The 20,999-nt window shown below is 56.7% G+C and overlaps 1 protein-coding gene across 2 annotated transcripts in view; it reads right to left on the reverse strand.

Annotated features, from left to right (window-relative positions):
- Window positions 1–9,041: 9,041 nt before the first annotated feature.
- Window positions 9,042–20,999, reverse strand: part of TMPRSS3 (transmembrane protease, serine 3) — a 33,154-nt gene continuing 21,196 nt past the window's right edge. The window contains exons 6-12 of one of the 2 annotated variants that reach the window (XM_012659978.1): window positions 18,909–18,952; window positions 18,045–18,210; window positions 16,664–16,833; window positions 14,844–14,939; window positions 11,523–11,668; window positions 10,713–10,865; window positions 9,042–9,199 (exon numbers count right to left, since the gene is read on the reverse strand). In XM_012659978.1, coding sequence (XP_012515432.1) covers window positions 9,182–9,199; window positions 10,713–10,865; window positions 11,523–11,668; window positions 14,844–14,939; window positions 16,664–16,833; window positions 18,045–18,210; window positions 18,909–18,952 — 793 coding nt within the window. In that variant the 3' untranslated portion in view covers window positions 9,042–9,181. The remainder of the gene's footprint in view (window positions 9,200–10,712; window positions 10,866–11,522; window positions 11,669–14,843; window positions 14,940–16,663; window positions 16,834–18,044; window positions 18,211–18,908; window positions 18,953–20,999) is intronic. The other variant, XM_012659977.1, reaches the window with a different exon arrangement.

Genomic DNA, 20,999 nt, shown 5'->3' on the forward strand with positions numbered 1-20,999 from the left:
GACAAGGGAAGAGGAAAGAACGTGTGACACGTTGTCCCTCGGTGTCGGGGACATGGGTTCAGGACCCCCCTCAGACACCAGGCTCCAGGATCACGCAAGCCCCTTAAATAAAGTAGTGTTTGCGTAGGGCCCGCGCAATCCTCCCGCAAGCTTTACACCCCTCTGCGTAGCCTACGACAGCTGACACGATGCTCGCACACCGGTTTATTTCTTTATTATCGTTTTACTTGTGCGGATTCAGTGTAGTACTCGGCGTGCAGCAAACTCGAGCTTTGCTTTTTAAACTTTGTGGAATATTTTTGATCTGTGGTTGGTTGAACTTGTGGATGCGGAACCCACAGGTACAGAGGGCCAACCGTATACATGTGTCGTACTTTTACATACGTTATTATGCTACACATTGCATGCATTGTGGTGCATGTACCAAGTACCTTGCAGAAGATGGAAATTAACAATGAGAAATATTGGAAACAAGGTTAAAGAAAAAGTAAGTTAAGAAAGGTTTTTAATGCGTGATGTCATTGACGACGTAGAGTTCCAAAATACATTAAACGATGGGCTATACTGTTGGAACTGCACCCGATGAAATAAAATGATAAAAGCTGAGACAGGAAGGAGACTCGCCGGCGTCAGGGTAACAGGTCTGTCCGGGAAGGAGAACAAAAGAAAGGGCATCGGGAGGGCACAGGGACCTCTGGCACATCTATGACGTATTTTGTTGAAGAAAATCTAAAGGAAAGAGGTTGAAAGGTTAGCATCTGTAAATTGAGGGGGCATAGATTCATGATTCGTGGATGTTGTTAGATCTTTCTCAAAAGCCCGTCCCCTCCGTCCTTGGGGAAAGCTGTGAGCGCATCGCTGGGCGCAGCCTTTGGGCGCATGCTGGGGCTGGTGCACCTGGACCTGCCCTCAGCTCCTCAGTGCCAGAGCGTCGCCCCTGCAGATCACCCGTGGGATGTGACCACTTGGGGACCTTATCAATAAATACCTGCTGTAACAAATGCCAGTGTGACGAGGGAGGAAATGCAGGGTGCGACCAGTCCACTCGGTAGTCAGGCAACCTCGCAGCGGTATTTTCACTGCTCTGGGTCTTGGTTTTCTTATCTGAAAAATGCAGTGGCCGGACCACAGGACATCGAAAGCCTCCTAATCTCGAGTTCCCTCCTGCTGGCCTTCTGTGGCCGTGGCGGGCGTCGCTGGCTGTGCTCGCCCAACAGACCTTCCTGAGATCTGGCGAGGAAATGCCTCCACAGTTTCCAACCCGGGCCCGGAGCCACCCTGACCCCTCCACCTGCGCCACACCCAGGAAGGGAGCCCGTGCGTGGGTTCCTGCTGCAGTGGGTGGCACCAGCAGGAGAGAGGTGTTTAGGAGGAGGTGAGCTCGGGTCCACCTCCCGGATCCCTCCCTGCAGTGTCACCATGGACTGGCCATGCCCCTCTGTCAGCCACAACCCCCGCGTGCAGCCCTTCACGCAGCCATCATCCCTGGGCGTGACTAACACCTCTCCCCGCTCCTCCCGCTGCGGGTTCACCAGCCCCAAAGAGTCTCCTTGCATTTAACTCCCCTCAAACTTCCCGGACCAGGAGCAGCCAGGGCTGTTTCCCCCCAGGCCTCTGACCGGTACAGAAATTGCCACCATCAGTGTCCCTGTTAAACAGACCCTCAAAAATGAGACCTGAGGTTTGGTTCCTCGAGGACTGGAGGAGCCAGATGCTGTCCTGGCCAGGGTCACGGGGACACAGGTACAGCACAGAGCGCCGCCACGATTCCTCGAATGCACACAGGAGGGGACGTGAACTGAAGCGGGGCATGAGGCCAGGTGGCTCCAGGGAGAGTGGCTGAGGCATTCAGTTTCCGTGGTGACAATAGGATAATGAAGATTTGGGGTCAGCTTGCTTCTTCTGAGAGCCCCACCTGACATTCCAAAAGGAAAGAGGAAATCGAGGCCTGAGAACCGGACCGCCACAAAGGTCTTCTTGGCAACGCCAATGAGCCCCTGATGTCCTAGAGTCGTGGGTGGACGAGGCTGCAGGTCTGGCCAGGGCTCATTTCCAGGTGTGCGGCACCGATGTGACGTGTTCCATGGCCAGTTTCATTATGCCAGGCTCTCGGCATCGGCAAGGAAAGACTGAAACTTGGAGACAGGACACTGGGATATCTCAGCAGAAATGTGAGGCCAAAAATTTGAACCCTGAGCCTTGTCCACCCCTGTCAGGTGGAGCAGCTTTCCTCTGCATAGCAGCCTTCAGATGGACAAAGGCAGGGGACAGAAGCAGGGGGTGCACAGCCCGCACGTAAGGTAGGTGGCCTGCTCAGGGAGGACAGCCTGTACCCCCAAAGAGTTGCTGGACCTGTAATGGCAAGAGCCTGGGAGGATGCTTGAGTGGGGAGTCGAGCAAGACTATGTTGGTCCATGGAGAATAAATTTTGCACCCAAAGGGCTGACACGACTGAACTCACTCAGGATTCAGGACTGGATGCGTTAGCACAAGCACACGACAGGTGTGGCCATCTTCTGCGTGGCTAGCTGAAGCCTGGGCCCCTGGTGGCCAACAGTTCGTGTAGTAGAAATGTTGGGGCTCCCCTGACACGTGCAGGCCTCCCTACTCAAAGGTAGTCTGAAGTTCAGCAACCTCCCGTCCCTGGGATCTTGGTAGACGTGCTCCCTCCCAGGCTTCATAAAGTCAAATCTGCATTCTAGAAAGCTCCCAGGTGGTTCAGACTAGATGTGGGAAGCCCTGTGCTGCAGCAGAGAGGGAGCTCTGAGGACTCAGGGAGATGTCAGTGTTGGAATGGATCTATTCTGTGCACCCTCGTCAGCCACCGCAGGAATGTCCAGCAGATGCTCGTGTCACTGAGGCATTGAGACATGCTTTGGTGGACAGTCTCTCCAATCAACGGTGCTGGGGAAACGGGATCTCCACATGCAGAAGAATGAAACTAGATCCCTATCTCACACCATGTCCGAAAATCAACTGAAAATGGATTAAAGACTTAAACAGAAGGTCTGAAACTATGAAACTACTAGAAGAAAACACAGGGGAGAAGCTCCATCACATTGGTCTGGGGAAAGATTTTGGGGGGATATGGCCCCAAAAGCACAGGCATCAAAAGCGAAAATAGACAAAGGGATTACATTAAACTAAAAAGCTTCTGCACAGCAAAGGAAACACCCACATAGTAAAGAGTTGACCCAGGGAATGGGAGAATATATTTGCAAACCACACATCTGATAAGGGGTTAATATCCAAGATATGTAAGGAACTCACACGACTCAATGGCAAGAAAACAAATAACTCCATTAAAAAGTGGGCACAGGCTGAGAAAAGACATTTCTCAAAAGAAGACATACAAATGGCCAACAGGTATATGAAGATATTTTTAACATCACTAATCATCAGGGAAATGCAAACAAAAACCCCAATGCAATATCGCCTCCCACCTGTTAGAATGGCTACGATCAAAAAGACGAAAGATAACAAGCATTGGTGAGGGTGTGGAGAAAAGGAAAACTTTGCACACTGTTGGTGAGAATTAGTACAGTCGTTAAGGAAAAGAATATGGAGATTGCTTAAAAAATTAAAAATAATTATTTCATACACTGTTGGTGGGAATGTAAATTAATGCAACCACCATGGAAAACAGTATGGAGGTTCCCCAAAAAACTACAAGCGGAACTACGGTATGACCCAGCAGTCCCACCGCCGGGCATGCGTCCGGAGGAGATGGAGTCAGTGTGCTGAAGCGATACCTGCACCCCCGTGTTCATTGCAGCGGTGGTCACAGTAGCCTGATATGGAACCAACCTAAGCGTCCGTCGATGGATAAACGGATATAGAAACCGTGGTATGTACGCAGGTCTGCCTTAAAATAAGAAGGAAATCCTGTCATTTGTGACAACGTGGATGAACCTCAATGTGGATGAACATTATGAGAAGTAAGATAAGCCAGACACAGAAGGAAAAATACCAGATGATTTCACTTACACGTGGAGTATAAAAACGTCTCACTCACAGAAGCAGGGAGTGGTCTGGTGGTTGCCAGGGGCGGGGTGGCAGGATGGGGGGTGCCGGGCGAAGGGGACGGAGTCTCCGTGAGACGGGGGAGTAAGTTCAGGAGGTCTGTCGCACGTCATGGAGACTGCAGTTACTAACAGTATTGCTAAGAGAGTAGATTTTACGTGTTCTCACCACAAAAAATGATAATTATGTGTGGCGATGCGTATGTTAAATAACTTTATTTAGCCATTTCACAATGTCTGCATGTATTGAGCCACCATGTTGTATACCACAAATATGTATAATTTTTACTTATCAACTTAAACAAAGTTGGGAGGGCTGACGCTTCAGTAAAGGGGTCCACCAGCATCCTTCAGGGTTCTGTGGTTCCAGACACAGCTCTTTGTCACGCAGAGTTGATGTGGGGCCCAGAGTCCCTCAGGAAGAATGGAGGGCAGGTCCCTTTGGGGAGGGACCTCAAGGCAGGGCCACAAAGGCACGTGATGAGCTCCTCTCAAGCCATCCCCAGAAAGCCTCACCAGGGCTCCGGTGAAACGTAGTGAAGTCCTAACCCCCCCCCAGCTGTGCCCGTGACTGTGACCTTATTTGGAAACAGGGTCTTTGCAGATGATCGAGTTAAGATGAGGTCATTAGGGTGGACCCCAATGCAATATGACTGTTTACACATAAAAACAAGAAATTTGCACTCAGAGACACGCACAGAGGGAAGCGATGTGAGGACGCAGGGAGGTGCCGTCTGCAAGCCACGAGACACCCGAGGCTGCCGGGCCGGGAGAGAGGCCTGGAACAGCTTCTCCCTCAGAGGGAAGAGCTGGGCCGACACCGCGACGTCAGACTCCAGGCCTCCAGAACTCCGACGGTGACAGAATCCATTCTTGTTGTTTAAGCCACTCCGTGGGGGACTTGATTACAACAGGAAACTGACACAGCCAGAGAGACTATGTCCTGGGGAAGGAAAATACCTAGACTTGCTGGGGGCCGTTAAACATTATCTCTGAACTGTCACTAACGGGAGACCCAGAGCTGCGGCTTGCAGGTGCTGGGTGGGGTCTTGGCCCGCGCTGGCCTCACGGCGGGTCCAGTGAGGTCACACGCCCATCCTTCGGGGGCCTGGGCACCTGCACACACGGTAAGTGGAAGTCAGCAGCGTGGTTTTGGAAATTGAGCTGGTACTTGGTGTCCGGAGTTTCAGGAAGAGCACACTCTTTGACTCGGTAAATCTACTTTGGGGACGCCCTAAAGAAAGAATCCTAAACACAGAAAAATCATTTTGCATGAAGAGGTTCGTCGAAAGAAATCTTAGTTAACAGTGAAACACTGTAAACAACCTAAATTACCAATAATTTGAATTATGAGCAAGTGTTCTTTTAGCTACATGATGAAATATTATGGAACCCTCACTAGCATGTTTGTGTAGGATCTGTAATACCATGGAAATGCTCACGCTATAGTGCTAAATTGAACAGAACAGGATACAAAAGGTTAGAAACCACTCAGTAGGAAAAAGGGGAAGAAAGAAAATGCACAGGGGGTGTCAGTGGGCGCTGAGATGGGGGTTGTGTCTGTCCCCGCATTCTGCTTCCCTATTTATGGAGATATTTCTATAATGAGTATAATTATCTTTTATAATTGAAAAATACTGTATTTTTAAACACAAATGATTTTGCTCTTCTCAAAGAGAGAGAGGAGTTCCCCTCTGCCCCGGCCAGTGAGTCAGTGAGTAAGACGCAGAGGAGGGTATTCAACTTTGGGGGCTCCCCACGGTCCACGCCGCAGAGTTGGTGGGCCCCACGCCCCGTTTTCTCACACTGTCCCTGAAGGCAAACACAGGTCTAAGGTTAGGCTGTGAGCCACCTGTAATCTCTTAGATTTTAGCAACCCGGTCAGGGAGCCGCCCCTTCCTGCCCATGGAGTCCTCCTCCCACTCGGTGCTGCCCTGAGCAGCAGGCTCTCCATGAAGGGAGCCATCGATGGCAAAACGTGCCCCCCGCCGCCTCTCCGCACCCTCCGCCCCGACGCACCCCTGCACGGTCTGGCCGCCCTCCTGTCAGAGCCCGGGCAAGGCACAGCAGACCTTTCCACTGACAGGCTCCAACGCCACCAAGCCCTGACCACAGCCTCCAAGGAATTTAAAACTGGGAGTGAGAGGCGGGGACACAGAGCCTAAGTCCTCAATTCCAAGCCGTCCCTTCCGGCTTCCCCGACTCTGCCAAGCAGCAGTCACTTAAACTGCCGGCGCGAGGCTCAGCTCCAACAGCGGGAACATGGCCCTGTCCCCCCGGGAGGGGAGCGGGGTGAATCTGCTGACTCCTCGCCCAGGTTTCGGGGGGCTACATGGGTGAGCAGAACACAGCCCCATTCTCAACGAGCTCAGCCCGGAAGGAGACAGGCTCGGACACAGATGAGCGCCTTCCGCCTGAGCGCCGCCACATGGGTGCACGTGCACACACGCCTACTAGGGGAGCCCAGAAGAAAGGGCGACTTCCCTCCATGGGGCCGTGAATTTCAGGGACCTCAGACCACCTAGGCACCCCAGAACAGGCGAGTGGAATGGAAAAGCAGCACATCTAAAGAAGCCACCCAGAGCAGAGCGCAGGTCAGGCCGCGGCTCTACGCACTGAGACCGCCGACCGGTTAGGACTCCCGCATACGGTGCTCCCGCACACACTCGGCTGAGTCTGGGACCCTGGCGCCGGCCAGTACAACCGCACTCGTGCCATGAGCTTCACCTGCCGGGCGCTCCCGCACTGGTCTCAGGGATGGGCGACAGGGTGGGGGCCTCAGGCCTTCCGAGTGTGTCCTGCGCCACCCCAGGTACAGACAAGCGGAGGACACAGACTTTGGCAGGTGTCCTCAGATGCAGGCCGGAAACCCTTCTATTAGGGGAAAGAGGCAAGTGTTTGCAGTTTTCCTGGCCAACTATAGCATCGACGTTGTTGACCAATTTTTAACACTCCTTTTTCCAAACGTTTTATAATATTGTTAGGTCTTCTATAATTCTTTTCAAATTGTTAAATCCATATCAAAGTCTGGGGTGGGGGGAGAGAGAGAGTAAAAAGGGACTTCTGTCCTGGACACCTGGGTGCAGGTGGATGTCCTGCTCATCCTCTAACCTTCTCGCTGTTTCTCTGAGAGCGGCTGCAGTTTCCCGCCTGGCTCTCACTCCGGCCCGGCTGTCGAGCGGGAGGAAGGCGCCAGGCTGTGCCCAGGGAAAACAAGAAAGGATGCCAACAGCTCCATCCCGTCACCCTCCGGCTCAGCAGCAAATGTCGCCACTGAGACTAAATATTTCCTTAAAGGAAGGAGAAGTTAATCAGGACTCTGAGTTACGACTGTGTCTTAGATGTGTTCAAACCGCTGGTGCAAAGCCCGTTAAACTGAAATGCCGGAGCGTCGCTCCCCGACCGCCTCTGCTCCCGCGGCACCGCGTGCCCCCCCACCGAACCCCGGCTCCGCCACGGCCGATGGGTGGTCTGGGAAAGTGCTCAACTTTTCACACCCCGGTTTCCTCATGGACAGGACGGGAATATGCCACAGTCCCTGTGTCGCGGTATGTTGTGCAAACAAAACTGGTGAACAAGTGAGACGTGCAGTGCACGGTGCCAGGCACACGGGACACGTCACTAATTGCCGGCCATCGGTATTATCCGCGACCTTCTGAGAGAAGACTGTAAGATGTCAAACATTTCCCAGTGAAAGTTAGAGAAGGGTGAGACCGCAGCGGGCTAGAAACACGCAGTCACGTTTTCTCGATCGAGATGGCTACACGGGAAATCTTGCGTCTCTTCGCAGTTTGGATCTGCAATTCAGGAGCTACCGCTGCTTTCAAAGAGAGCTGGGCAAACATGCTTTAGGATGGTCTTATCTTTTCTGACATACGCAGAAATCCGTGGGGCGGCTCCACTGTGGAGGGTGAACCCCGATACAGCGGCCACGCGGCCAGTTTGCTGGGCTTTCCGCATCCCGGCTCTCCGCATCCCGAGAGCAGCTCCTGGGAGCCACGCTCCTCCCCGGGCACCTGGACCCGGCTCTGCTCCCTCTTTCAGACACACGGGTCCTGTCCATTGTTGCCACAGGCAAAACAACTGATGCATATTCTGATGAATTAATATGTGACAAAGCACAACGGCCAGTGACCACTTACTAAGTCACACTGCTCTGTTACATGCAGGTTCTGGGAACCACAGAGGTGTGTAGTCAGCTGGGAGGGGCGTCTAGTCCTGCAGGTTCGTGGGTGAACGGAAGCCTTCGCCTGCTGCCCACCTGTGAGCATCTACTCCGCTTGTCCGCAGTGCTCCCCGGGCAGGGGTGCTCCTGTCTCAGCCCAGAGCCTTGTCTGTTCTTACTCAGCTCTTAAGTCTTGGGTAGAATGTGAGTTAATTCTAATCTGCTGAGAAACCTTTTCTAAGAGAAAAATGCCAGATCCACAATGTATATACAAGAGATCAAAGAAATGGAGCCTCCCGAATTAAGCTTACAATTCCAGGCTACACAGGCAGTCAGCATCCATTCAAATAAGCCCGGCAAATGGTAACAAATGTCACTCAGTGGGTGTGTCCAAAGCACATACATTTTTTGGAAGCAAGAGACAATAATATGTCAAGCACCAAATGCTACAAAGAAATAACGATAATACACCTTACAACTAACCACCCATAGATTGAGTTTCCCACATGTGAAAATAGATCTTGGGAGCAGAAAATGTGGGTTTGGTCCTGGTCCCCAGGGGTAGAGACGTGCAGATGGCTGCATCTACAGTGACCGCACTCCCACGGTCCCGGCCGCGTCTTTCCCGGGTGGCCGAGGGTTGCTCTGCACATGAGATTCCCTAACATCTCGCCAGGAATGTGGAGAAAACCAAGGGACAGACGGGCAAGGTACCACCTGGGAGGAGCTCCTGCTTTCGTTCTTAGTGAAGGTCAGAAGAGCTCCAAGGTCATTTTAGCCCAAGACCCGGGGCTGGTGAGAGGTCCGAGGCGTCTGAAGCAGGCCGTGCCAGGCGTGGAGGACAAGGGACACTGCTCTCGGCTCTGCTGAGGGTGCCGGAAAGCAGAGCACGGAGGCCATCTGCTCACGTCCACGTTCCCACGCGGGGGCCAGGGAGGGCCGGGCTGTCTCCGTCACCGCAGGAACACATGGTGGCGGCTCGTCCCCTCACTGTTCAAGTTTTCAGGTCCCTCTAAAAGCGAAAACACAGGCGTTATCATCCTTAGCACTTGCAGCCATCTCTCCAACACCGCGACCGAGCGGGCACCTGCCTTTGGCCCTGAGAGAAGCGTCAGGCTGTTCTCCACGGTGGGGACAAGTGGCCTCTGACTGGGAGGCTGCCAGCTCTGTCAGGTCCCAGGCAGGCGTGGGAAAGCCCCAAGCAGCAATGCCTCGCACGTTTCATCCCTGCCCTGAGATTGTTACAGAACTTCCACGTGAGCCTTCCCGGCCTTAACACCTAACAGTGTTCTGAGTTCCGGTTCGAGTCAGAACGGTTTTGTTTTAGCCCCAACCGGACAGAGGAAACGGCTGGATGAAGATGCTACAGAAGCTAACAAATGGGACAGTTCCCTGCTCGGAAACCCTCGCACTGATGCTCGAGGGAACGACTGAAACGCAGACCCCCGGAGCCCCCCTCGCGGACGGGGAAGCCTCTTCCAGGCGTGAACAGAGACTTCGGGAGGGTGTGTCTGGCTGGTGGCCTCACTACGGCACAGGGACTCGCTGAACGTCCTCCACAGATTCTTGGAAACTGTGACTCTAAGGGAAATGACAAAGTGAAATGAAGTTTTTTCTCTCCAACGTGATAACGAAATTACGTTGAAAGAAAGGACATTCTCTGAGGACCTGCTGTACGTGGATTCCCTGAAAGTCACAGTTTCCAAGAACCCGCCAGCGGCGGTGAGAGAGGACTCGCTGCGTGTGGCACTGCTCCGCGGACAGATGTGGGACTCGGTTGGAGATAAGGCAGCAGGTGTTTGCTGAGCGCCCACAAGAAGGCGCAGGCACCTCTGGCGGCCCCCACAGTGGCCAGGCCTCCCTCCCCGAGGCCCCGCGCTGCTCCCAAGCTGAGCGTCACCACCTGCCCATCTCCACCCCTCTGCCCTGGCTCAGGGGCTCGCACGGCCGTGGCGCTCCCTTCCCCTGGCGCCCAGCGATCTCAGCGGCCCTTCTTCCTCCTGCCTGCCCCGGTTCTGCCAGGCCAGCCTCACCGACCAGGGCCCTGCAGGCCCTCCATCTCCAGGGAACCCCCTGCAGCAGAGCCACCCAGCGTGCCAGGCAGCTCCTCAGCAGGTGTGCGGGGTCCTCACCCACCCGTCCCCCCAACCCACTGTCTCAGCCCCCGCCCACCCTGTCCTCCTCGCACACAGAGGCACACCCGACACGTCCCGTCCCCCCAGGGCTCCTCCTTGGCCACCTCTCCTCTCCCTGCTTGGAGAGGCCCCTCCATCCTTCCCATCTGCTCCTCTGAATGCCAGGGCCACGCCCCAGGGCCACACTGCCAGGCCCACACTGCAAATGATCTGTGCTCTCATCTGTTTTCCAGTCCAAGTGTCTGACTCCCAGGAGCCACCAAATGGCTGCTCGCTGACCTGACGACTCCATCACTCGCTGGTTCTTTACAGCAGGACTGGGGCACACTTAGAGGATGCTGGCGGCTGAGTGCCAGGGACAACGTGAGCTAGGGAGGGTGCCACACCCACCTCCATCTGCTCGTGGATCCAGTCCAGGAAGGAGGTGATGCGGGTGTAGACGCCAGGCTTGTTCGCCTCGGCACAGCCGATGCCAAAGCTAGTCGCTCCCACCAACTTCCACACCCTCCTCTCTTGACACACCAGGGGCCCCCCGCTGTCCCCCTGGGACAGGAGAGAAGCAAAAGTCAGGGGACAGGCAGGGCTGCTTGTCAGGGTGGCAGGACCACAGTAAATGACCTAGGTTACGGAAGGGAAACTGAGGCTCAAGTATGGCTCTGTCTCTGTGCCCACCAGCCTTGTAGACTCCAGCACTCCCAGAAGCGGGGTCTCCTGGCCCCTCTGGGCTGGTCCCTCCAGCTGTGTCTCCTACCACATTCCAGATGCTGAGCCCCTGGGGGTCAAGGGCAGGTGGCTGGGGGGAGGGGGTCTGCCTGGCCCTGGGAGAAGCTTAGCGTTGAGTGGTGCTGGAGTCCCACCCACTGTGGCTTTCAGAGGCCCAGATCCCCGGGCTCCCCTGCCTGCCACCCCTGCAGTCCTCTGCAAACTCCAAGCATCGAGCCGGGAGGGGGCACTGCAGGGCCCCTCCCCTGCCCAGCACCCCGCTGAGGGACGCTGGGTAAACACTGGCCCAGCCATCAGGAAAGGGGGTGATATCTTGATATCTTGAGCAAATTTCTTCCCCACGCCCTGTAAATTTACTTTTCGTCCAGTCATAGGGAAACACTGGCAACGGCCCGTCCCGAGCACTTGTCAACGTGCCATGGTCTCACCTGCCCCGTGGCCCCCAAAGGCCCCCAGAGGCCACTGCGGGCCCCTTACCTGGCAGCTGTCTACACCGCCCTTCAGGTAGCCCGCACAGAGCATGGACGGGGAGATGATGCCGCCGTACACCTCCCTGTGGTTACAGATCTTGTTGGAAATCAGAGGGACAGCCGCGTGGTTCAGGACAGGGGAGGCGTCACCTGCTTGAAAGCAAGGGTGGGAACTCGCAGTGAGGAGGACACCCAGCTCAGGGTGCGGAGGGCGTGTGCTGGGGGCCAGGGGACGAGGGGACGAGCACAGTGCCACCTGACAGGACGCAAGGGCGGGGTCAGCCAGGCCCTGCAGGGGACTCGCAGGCTGGGACTGTCCGCAGCACGGCGAGCCCTGGACTCTGCCCCTCGTGGCAGCCACGTGGGCCACTCTGCTGCGTGGCAGGGCCACAGGCTGTCCTAAGGTGGCAGTGGAGGGGGAGGGGGGCAACAGTGGCCAAAAGCACCTCCCCAGGGCCTGGCCTGCACACGCGTGCTCGGCTGTCACAACGACCAGGCTACCAAAGGGAAACAGACTCATGTCAGGCACGTGCTCAGTCCTGGGGGAGCCGGGGTGGTCAGCAGAAAAGTGTCCTCCCAAAGACATCCACGTCCCAGTCCCCAGGACCTGTGACTGTGTCTCCTCACACTTCCAGGTGTGACAGAGGACAGACTTTGAGACGGGGAGAGGGTCTGGCTAGTGTGGCTGGACCCAAGGAAACCACAGGGGTCCCTAAAGGAGCCAGCGACGGAGACGGGATGGCGGAAGCAGAGACCAGCGCCAGAGGGAGGCGGGCGGATGCTGCACTCTGGCCCGGAAGGTCAAGGACGGGCCCGGCCGGGGAGTGCGGGCGGATTCTAGAAGCTGGAAAAGGCGGGAACAGATTCCTCCCCAGAGTCCCCAGAAGGAGCACGGCCCTGCCCACACCTTGATTTCAACCCATGGAGACTGACTTCGGGCTTCTTACCTCCATATCTAATACATTTGAGAAATTTGTGTCATTTTAAGCCACTAAGTTTGGGGTCCTTTGTGCAGCAGCCACAGGAGACGAATAGATACAGCTGAGGTGGATCGGCCTCACCACCGGCCTGCAGGGAGCGAACCCCCCAAGCTAACTGGCTTGTGACCTGGCTGTCTCCACGCTTGACAGGCTTACGGCAGGGGACACGCCCACCTCCCTCGTCCGCCTCCGCGCCCACAAGATGAGCACAGTGACAGTCCCCTGCTCAGGGCTGCTCTGAGGGCCACATGGTTTCATGACACATTCAGCTCTATGCGCCGTGGGAGAAGCTCCCGACACAGGTAGGAGGTTGCAGCCAGCCACGTGGACAGAGCCCGTGGCGGCAGAGGGGCTTGTTGGACCTTCCGTGGTGGACAGAGCGGATGGCTAGAGGGAAGACGAGCAACCCTGCAGAGGGGTCCTGAACCTCCCAGGAAAAAGAGGCTCCAGCCCCCCACTCTTCCAAGCCCAGTGTAGTTAGAATTACTCTGGCGTGGCCAGGCACGGTGGCTCACACCTGTAATCCTAGCACTCTTGGGAGGCCGAGGCAGGAGGATTGCTCAAGGTCTGGAGTTTGAGACCAGCCTGAGCAAGAGCAAGACCCCATCTCTACTAAAAACACAAAGAAAATAGCTGGACAACTAAAAATACATAGAAAAAATTAGCCGGGCATGGTGGCGCATGCCTATACTCCCAGCTACTCGGGAGGCTGAGGCAGGAGGATCGCTTGAGCCTGGGAGTTTGATGTTGCTGTGAGCTAGGCTGACGCCATAGCACTCCATCCCGGGCAACAAAGTGAGACTCTGTCTCAAAAAAAAAAAAGAAAATGTAACTACTTGTCTTACTTATGTCTTTAAAAGCTAACTACTATATTAGCCAGGCCTGGTGGCGCATGCCTATAGTCCCAGCTACTCGGGAGGCTGAGGCAGAAGGATCGCTTGAGCCTAGGAGTTTGATGTTGCTGTGAGCTAGGCTGACGCCATAGGACTCTAGCCCGGGCAACAGAGTGAGACTCTGTCTCAAAAAAAAAAAAAAGAATTACTCTGGCGGGGCAGGTGGTCTCCAGCAAGAACTCAGGAGACCTCACCACAAGAGGGAGGGGAGTGCAGAGCACCTCCTCCCCTTCCCACCACAAACCCAGGGGCGCTGGTGCCGACGGAGCTGGGAGCCCCAGACCAGCCACGTAGCACAGGGCTGAGTGAGCTTCAAGCCACAAAGAGCTGGGAATCCCTGGGCCGGCGTGGGCACCTCCGCGGATGCTGGTGGAGTGTGGGCAAGCTGGCCCCCAAGAGCCCACGCCTGGCCCAGCCCCCGTGAGCCTTACACGGGGGCAGGCTCAACGAATGGGTCTCCAGAGAGAGATACTGAACTTCCTGCATTGGGTTGAACTCTGGGCCCCCCAAAATACGTCTCCCGCCACTGTAGAAATCACCTGAACTGGGACAGTCTTTGCAGATGGGAGTAAGGCAAGGACGTCAAGATGGGGTCGCCCTGCATTTAGGGTGGGCCCTGAGTCCAGTGACAGCCGCCCTTGTGAGACAAACGGGACAGAGATTTGAGACAGAGACGCAGGGACGCCACGTGGAGACGGGGATTGAGGCTGCAGTGACAGGTCTGCAGGCCAAGGGAAGCCAGGGGTCGCCGGGCCACCAGGCGCCGGAAGAGGCCGCAGCAGATTCCCCTGGGGGCCCAGAAGGGGCCACCCCTGCAGAAACCCTGACCTCGGACTTCGGCCTCCGGGACTGTGAGAGAATAAATCTCCCCAGTTTTCATCCCCCCGGCTTGTTACCGCAGGAAACTGTTAAATGACACGCTTCCCGCTAACACAGAAAGGGACGGTGGAAACCCAGGCGTCCTGGCTGCGTCTTGCCCACGCTACGGAGGACGGCGCCGGCCTCAGCGCAGTGCTATCATTACTAACGTCACTGCCCGTGTTACCGTCACGGCAGTCACAGCCCATTTGGTTGCTGTCCCTGCTTGATCTTTGCAGGATGGAATAACACGTCTTCCAAAGTCCCGCAAGGAAAGAGTTCTTCACGGTCACAAATCCCTGACTGCTGGAGCTTGGGGGCGTCCCTCGGGCTCCCCGCACACCGAGCTGGCAGGCAGGGAGGAAGAGAAGCACCGGGTGTCAGGGAAAGCCTGACTCCCGACGAGAAGGCCTGCGGTTTCACGCTGTCCCGAGACAAATGGAACCACGACGTGTGACCCACAGGCACCAGGCCGATGTGTGTTTCCATAGCTGACACACACCCCCGGCCGGGGAGCCTGGGCTTTCCAAGGGACCCTCATGCTGGGACAGGGGAGGCCCCTCCCTGGGATCTGGCCTCCAGGCCCAGCCCACTGACCTCCATCTTCGGTGGCACCCCATCCCGACGTCCAGCACACCTTCCCGTCCGGAAATCTCTCTTCCGAGTTGGGCAGGCAGACGGGTTGGGTCATCTCTGCGTGAAAGGGACACGGTAACTCTCAATCCGACTGAAGCAGGAGGCCCAGAGAATTAATCCCATCGGTGTGTACGTCTGTGCCCAGCACAAACCGCCTCCCAGGGAAAGGCCAAGCCCTGGTTGTTTGACGGCAATTAGTGCAGAGCAGCCCCCGCCCCGGCACCCTGAGCCCCGACAACGGTGCAACAGCCCTGGACCGGGGTGACGTGCGGGAGTCTGGCGGGGGCACAAACCCCTTCTGGAAAGGGCGTTGAAGGCCACGCGGAGTCTGTGGCTGCCGCTCAACTCTGCCGTCACAGCAGGAGAGCGACCCCAGGTGACAGGTACACAAATGGGAGTGATCATGTTCCAACCAAGTTCTATTTGCCAAGACAAGCCGAGGGGCAGGCTTGGCCACTCGGGGTCCAGACCGCGGGTCAGTGCAGTGCCTTGCAGAGCACGGCTCCACAAACACTCCCATGGTCCTGACACAGCCAGGGGCAGCCAGTTTGCCTTGCAGGTGGCTGGGTTCCAGCAGCCTCCCCCCAAAGGCAGAGCGTCACACGTGAGCCGCAGGGCCATCCTGAGAACACGCCCTGCGGTGCGCTAAGCGTTTCTGGGCAGGACAATGATGGGGAGGTGGAGAAGGAACAAAAGAGCTCATTATTATGATTTTTGTCAAAGTACAAATGCTGGCACTGCATCTCCTATAACCAAATATCATTAATAATAGTTAGCAAACGAGCACGACCACAACAATTCCTTTCTGTTTCTCTGGAAATACATGTGTCCGAGTATTACGTGTGCCGTGTGATAAACTCCCCGATGACTCTGCCAGGCGGTGCCTGCGCGGCTGGTCTCCTGCCAGGACCCTGCTCCAGTAAGAGGACAATTCACCGTGTTTATCATGCCTGCCGCTCTCCAAGCCGCCTGCCTTCCTCAGGAAGGAAAAGGACCCTATTTGTTGAAGAGCAGGCTCGTGATGCCCTGTCTGCATCTACGAAGTGTTCGAAGGTGCCGTGCCATGTGGCTTTCTGCTGGCTTCGCAACATCCAGAGAACAGGACTTGGCTTTTCCAAGAACAAGGCTGTCTGGAGCCTGCTGAGCACAGCCCTGGCAGGGAAAGACTTTCTCAAGCACTTCCAGGGAGCCGTGGCGTACGGAATGGGAGGATATGGCCACCACCAAGGGGACAGGGACTCTGCCCTCCACCTGGAGGCACCAGCAGGTGGGTGGCGCTGGCAGGGCCCCGCCACAACATGCCCCTGGACAGGAAAGTGCTCTGGCCCCTACGGACAGGTGACTCTCTTCCCCCACCTAGAGGCACCAGGAAGGGAAGCTCTGCCTCCAGGTGGCACGAGCAGGAAGGAGGTGGCACATAACCAAAGTAGAACCCCAAAGGCTCTAAAATTAAATTAGCGCTAGAAGTGGGCCAGGATCTACAAACTCAATCCAAGCAGAGCCACTACCTGCTAGCATTGGCAATTTATATAAGACTCTGCATCTACTAACACCATAACCAAATTGTCCAGGACACAAGGGAGAATTACTTATCATTCAAGAACCCGGAAAGTGACAAGTTCAACGAGAAAAGATAATCAACCGGCACCAACGCGAAGCAGATGTCGGAATCATCCCACAAGGATTATAAAGCAGGCGTCATAAAAATGCTTCCACTAGCAACTACCAATTCTCTGAAAACGAACGGAGAGCAACAGAACCACCCGGAAGCCCAGACGTACCATCGAACGTGAGCGGCCCAGCCAGCTTCATGAGGGCGATGTCGTTGCCCAGCCTCTTCGGCTTGTACTTGCTGTGGTAGACGATCTTCTCCACCAGATGGGAGGGGGCCGGGCTGTCCAGCAAGGACACGAGGCCCACCTGGATGCTCCAGAACTTGGGGAGGTACAGGCTGCAGCGAGAGGAGCAGGAGGTAAGCACAGGGACCCCACCGTTACCCCACTCACCCAGGCGTCCGGGAGCCGGGGAGACAGCGCCCCTGCCTGGCCTATTCACGCCGGACGCCGACTGCGGCTCCCACACCCTGCAGAAACACAGACCCACCGTGTCTCCCAGACAGGCCCCACCCGGCCCCTCGGGGGTCCTCTGGGCATTGGAGACCCACACTCAGCTTTGCTCGCTGCGGGGCTCTGTCAGGGCCTGTTCTCCCCCAGCAGCGACCCAAACAGGAGGTAAAAATAACGGGACAAGCGCTGTGTTTGGGAACCTTCCCCGCGTTTTCCAATGCTCTACGCTCCTGCGAGTGTAAGAAGAGGCCTGGCGCCCCACCAGAGACCCTGTAGCCCCCACCCACCCTGCCCCGGCTCGTCCTGTCTCAGCCATGGCAGGGTCCACCGCAATTAGCTGCAAGAGGGTCGGGCCTTTTATTTGGGGGGCTTCCTCCCTCCTCTTTCTACCTTGTGGGAGACAAAGTAGCCACCTAAGAAGCCAGTGCGTTCATTCCTGCCTGCCGGCATCGTTTCACAAATCCCGTCTGCGACCCGTGCAGCTCTCTGGACACAGAACGGGACAGAGCACCTGCCCCCACGTCTCTTGCCTGGATCATAACTAATCCCAATCTTACCTTTTCCTGCACAGAGGATAGTGTCTGGCGGGGTTAGTGACTATGCTTCTGCAACGTACAACCAGGTGTACTTTGGTGACCTACAGCCAGACGTGGGCTCACACCCACGCTTGGACGTGATTTGAACATGCCGAGGCGCCACAGCCCGTGTAGCCCTGAGCCGGACCCCGCGTCAGAGCAGTGCGGCAGAACCGCTCTGAAAGCTTCCTCCCAGGCTGTGCTTCTCAGTCAGATGCTGAATAAAACCAACTTTAATTCTTCAAAAGCTTGATTTTTTTTTCCTTTAGTCCACACTTTTCTGTATGAGCCACAGGTCTAAAATCCCTAAATGGGCTCGGGGCCAGCAGTCCCCACGAGCCGATGGTGACGGGTGTGCAGTGAGCAGAGAGGGGCTGTCCACCTGGCCTAACCTGGTGGTGCTGCGTCTGCCTGTTCCTGCAGCTGCCCTCACCGCCCACACTGGCCACACCCTCACGTGGCCCAGGAGCGGCCCGGACCTGGGAGACGAGGAGACACACCTAGAGGGGCGGGGCACTCACTCGTAAACACAGTGTGCAGCAGTGACGACCCACAGCGGGGCGATGACAGAGCCCCCGCACAGGTGGTAGCCCTGGAACTGGAGGCTGACCTGCCAGGGCCACTGCGCCAGCGTGGACGTGTTTCCGCCGACGATGCGCGAGCTGTAGCCCATTCTCAGACCACAGGCTGTGGAGGGAGAACGAGGGCTTGCAGGTGGACCCCGCAGATTTTTCTGGGACCTGCTTCTCTCTCCCCAATGTCACTGCTACCTGCCCAGAGCTCTCGGCAGTTCTAAGGCGAGCACTGCAACGGGGCCCCCAGGGTGAGAGGTGGCACAGGCTCCAGGCGGGGCTTGAGGACAGGCGGGTGCTGCGGGGGGTGCAGTGGGAAGAGCCCATCAGAGCAAAGAGCCCACCTGCCTGGTCAGCAGTGCCGGCACTGACAGCGGCCCAGCCCCTTTCCCGGTGATGACAGCACACAGGGACGTCAGCCAATCCCCAGAGGAGCTGCCCCCGCCTCACTACCGCAGGTGCCAGCAAGCACCTCCCTGACTTCTCCAGACCCGACCTTGCCACGTGGACTGTCCCCTCAGCCAGGAACAACGGGTGCTGTCCCCAGGCCTGGGGCCTGCACACACTTCAGGAGAAAGTGATGGAGTGACAGGACATCACGGACCTCGGTCCCATATGCTGCTAAGAAGTCACCCCTAGCCGCCTCCCTCACCTGACAGGTGGGGCTGACACTGCTCCCCTCCTCTGTCAGGTGGGGGTGCACAGAGTTCCCGACCAGCACCCAGGAGGGAGGGACTCAGGGCAGTCCTCGGAGGCGGTGGGGCGGGGAGCAGGAGGCTGGGCGTTTGATCTCTGCGTCTCTAAAACTCTTACCTGTGCACTTCACGGTAACCACGTGACCCGAGGCACATCCCTCCCTAAAGTGGAAAAAAGCAGGCTCCATGAGAAATAGCTGAGGCCTGGGGAACAAACACTCTTGTTTTACCTAACCTTGGGGTAAAGAAAAAATAAGCTCTCTTCTCCCTATGCTGCAACACTGATAACAATTACAGTCTATGCGAAAAACAGAGCAAACCATGGGAGCGAGGCCACATCATCGTGTGACACACTGGACCGGTGGTGTGTGTGAGCGACTGTCCCGCATTTCTAAGCTCTATCCAGCCAATGATGAAAGGGCATGAGGAGACGTACAAACACATACCGGTGTCAACGCACGCCAGATTCACCCCAGTCTCCTTCACATCCTGGCCCCTGGGGGACACAGAGTGCCCAGGGGACGGTGTGGCAGGCTCTCCAGGGTCCCACAGCCTGGACTCACCCCCACACCTCCCAGAAGACGCCTCCGGGGGCAGCAAAGTGTGATCGCCCCAGAATGACACACGCTCCCTCCTCCCCCACGCGGGTGGGGACGGGGCCTGCGCTGTTCTCAGTGAAGGGAAAGCGGTCCCCAGATCTTTGTAACTTTTTCTGCCTTTAGAGCCTCAGCCGCATCATGCAGGAGAAAGCTCGTGTCTCCAGACAGGGCGAGCTGTGCCCCCCGACTGCCCGTGGTCCCATTCCCGTGGACTGCCCGTGCTTGTCCATTCCCCGTTTCCAGAGCAGAGAACACACATCTCTGGCTGCGGGCCCAGGTGTCAGGAAGAGACTAGGGCACTGGAGCACCTGCTCCCTCCTCGGCCCGCGCTCGGCAGCGGAGCCCGCCCAGCCTCAGGTGCCTGACTGCTATTTGAAGACACCTGGTTTTACCCTCCCCCTGAGTTGTGGGGGGAAACGTGTAACATGAAGGATGAATGTTAAAGTACTTAGTAAACAAGGAGAATAAACTTTTCTTAATTTCCGTTTCTCTTTCCCGCCCTCCCATCTGCTTGCTGCTTCCGCTCCCCAGACATCCTGGGGCGCCTGCAGCAAGACCACACTTACCACGTGCAGCACGGTCCCTCTGCTACCCGAGCTCCTTCCTTTTCCCCGTCCGGCCACACTTGCCCGGGTTGGGGGCAGGTTCTCGAGCCCCCACCTGGGGCATCTGCCCATCTAACCAGGGCAGCCAACTGCCCTGTGTCCTGAGATGACACTCCTATGCCTATGCCCCTCGAGCCCGCGTGGAGCTGCACGCGGCCTCGCAAATCCAGCAGGTGACCCACACCAGGGCAGACGGCGGCGTGGCCTGGCGACTCACCTCGCATACACGGCGTGGTGCAAGGCCGTCACCTTGTCGTCTGGCAAGAGGTGGTTGATGGACACAAAGGCCTCCTGGAACTGCTCCTCGACCGAGCTCACCCGGAGGTTATCTGAACTGACGTAGCTGCAAGCACGTCAGAAACACAGACCCACATGTTAAATTTACTCTTTGACGCACGGGGATCACACTTGGGGTTGTCATCTTGTCCCCCCAAACCATCAGAGGCTCCCTTCGCCAGTGGAATAAAGTTCCCTCACCTTGGCCACATTCCCACCTGGCGAGGCCTGGGATGTTCCACCTTTCGCCCCCACCGCGGCCCTGCCCACCCACCTGGGCCGCAGCCACGCAGAAGGGGGACTGTTTCCTGAGCTCATGGGTCAGGTCCCAGCCTTGACTCATTTGGCTGAAATGACCTTCGCACGGCCTGAAGCGCGTCCCAGAGGGAGCAGACGCAGACCTGGGTGCGGTGCTGCCAGCTGGGCCCCAAAGCGGGGATGCCACGCACCCCAAGAACATGGATGGGGAGGACGGGGGCCTCTCGGCCTGCCCAGGGCTGGCCCGGGTTCCCCCAGGGGACGGTGAACACCCACAAGGAGGAGCTTCGGGGGGCGCCAGGCCCCAGCAGGTGTTCGACATGGCAGGAACTGGCCTGCTGCAGCGCGGCGGTGGAGCAGTTTTTTTTTTGTTTTGTTTTTTTTTTTGAGACAGAGTCTCACTCTTTTGCCCGGGCTAGAGTGAGTGCCGTGGTGTCATCCTAGCTCACAGCAACCTCACACTCCTAGGCT

The sequence above is a fragment of the Propithecus coquereli genome, unplaced genomic scaffold (genome assembly GCF_000956105.1).
Source record: "Propithecus coquereli isolate 6110/MARCELLA unplaced genomic scaffold, Pcoq_1.0 Scaffold644, whole genome shotgun sequence".
Lineage (NCBI taxonomy): Eukaryota > Metazoa > Chordata > Mammalia > Primates > Indriidae > Propithecus > Propithecus coquereli.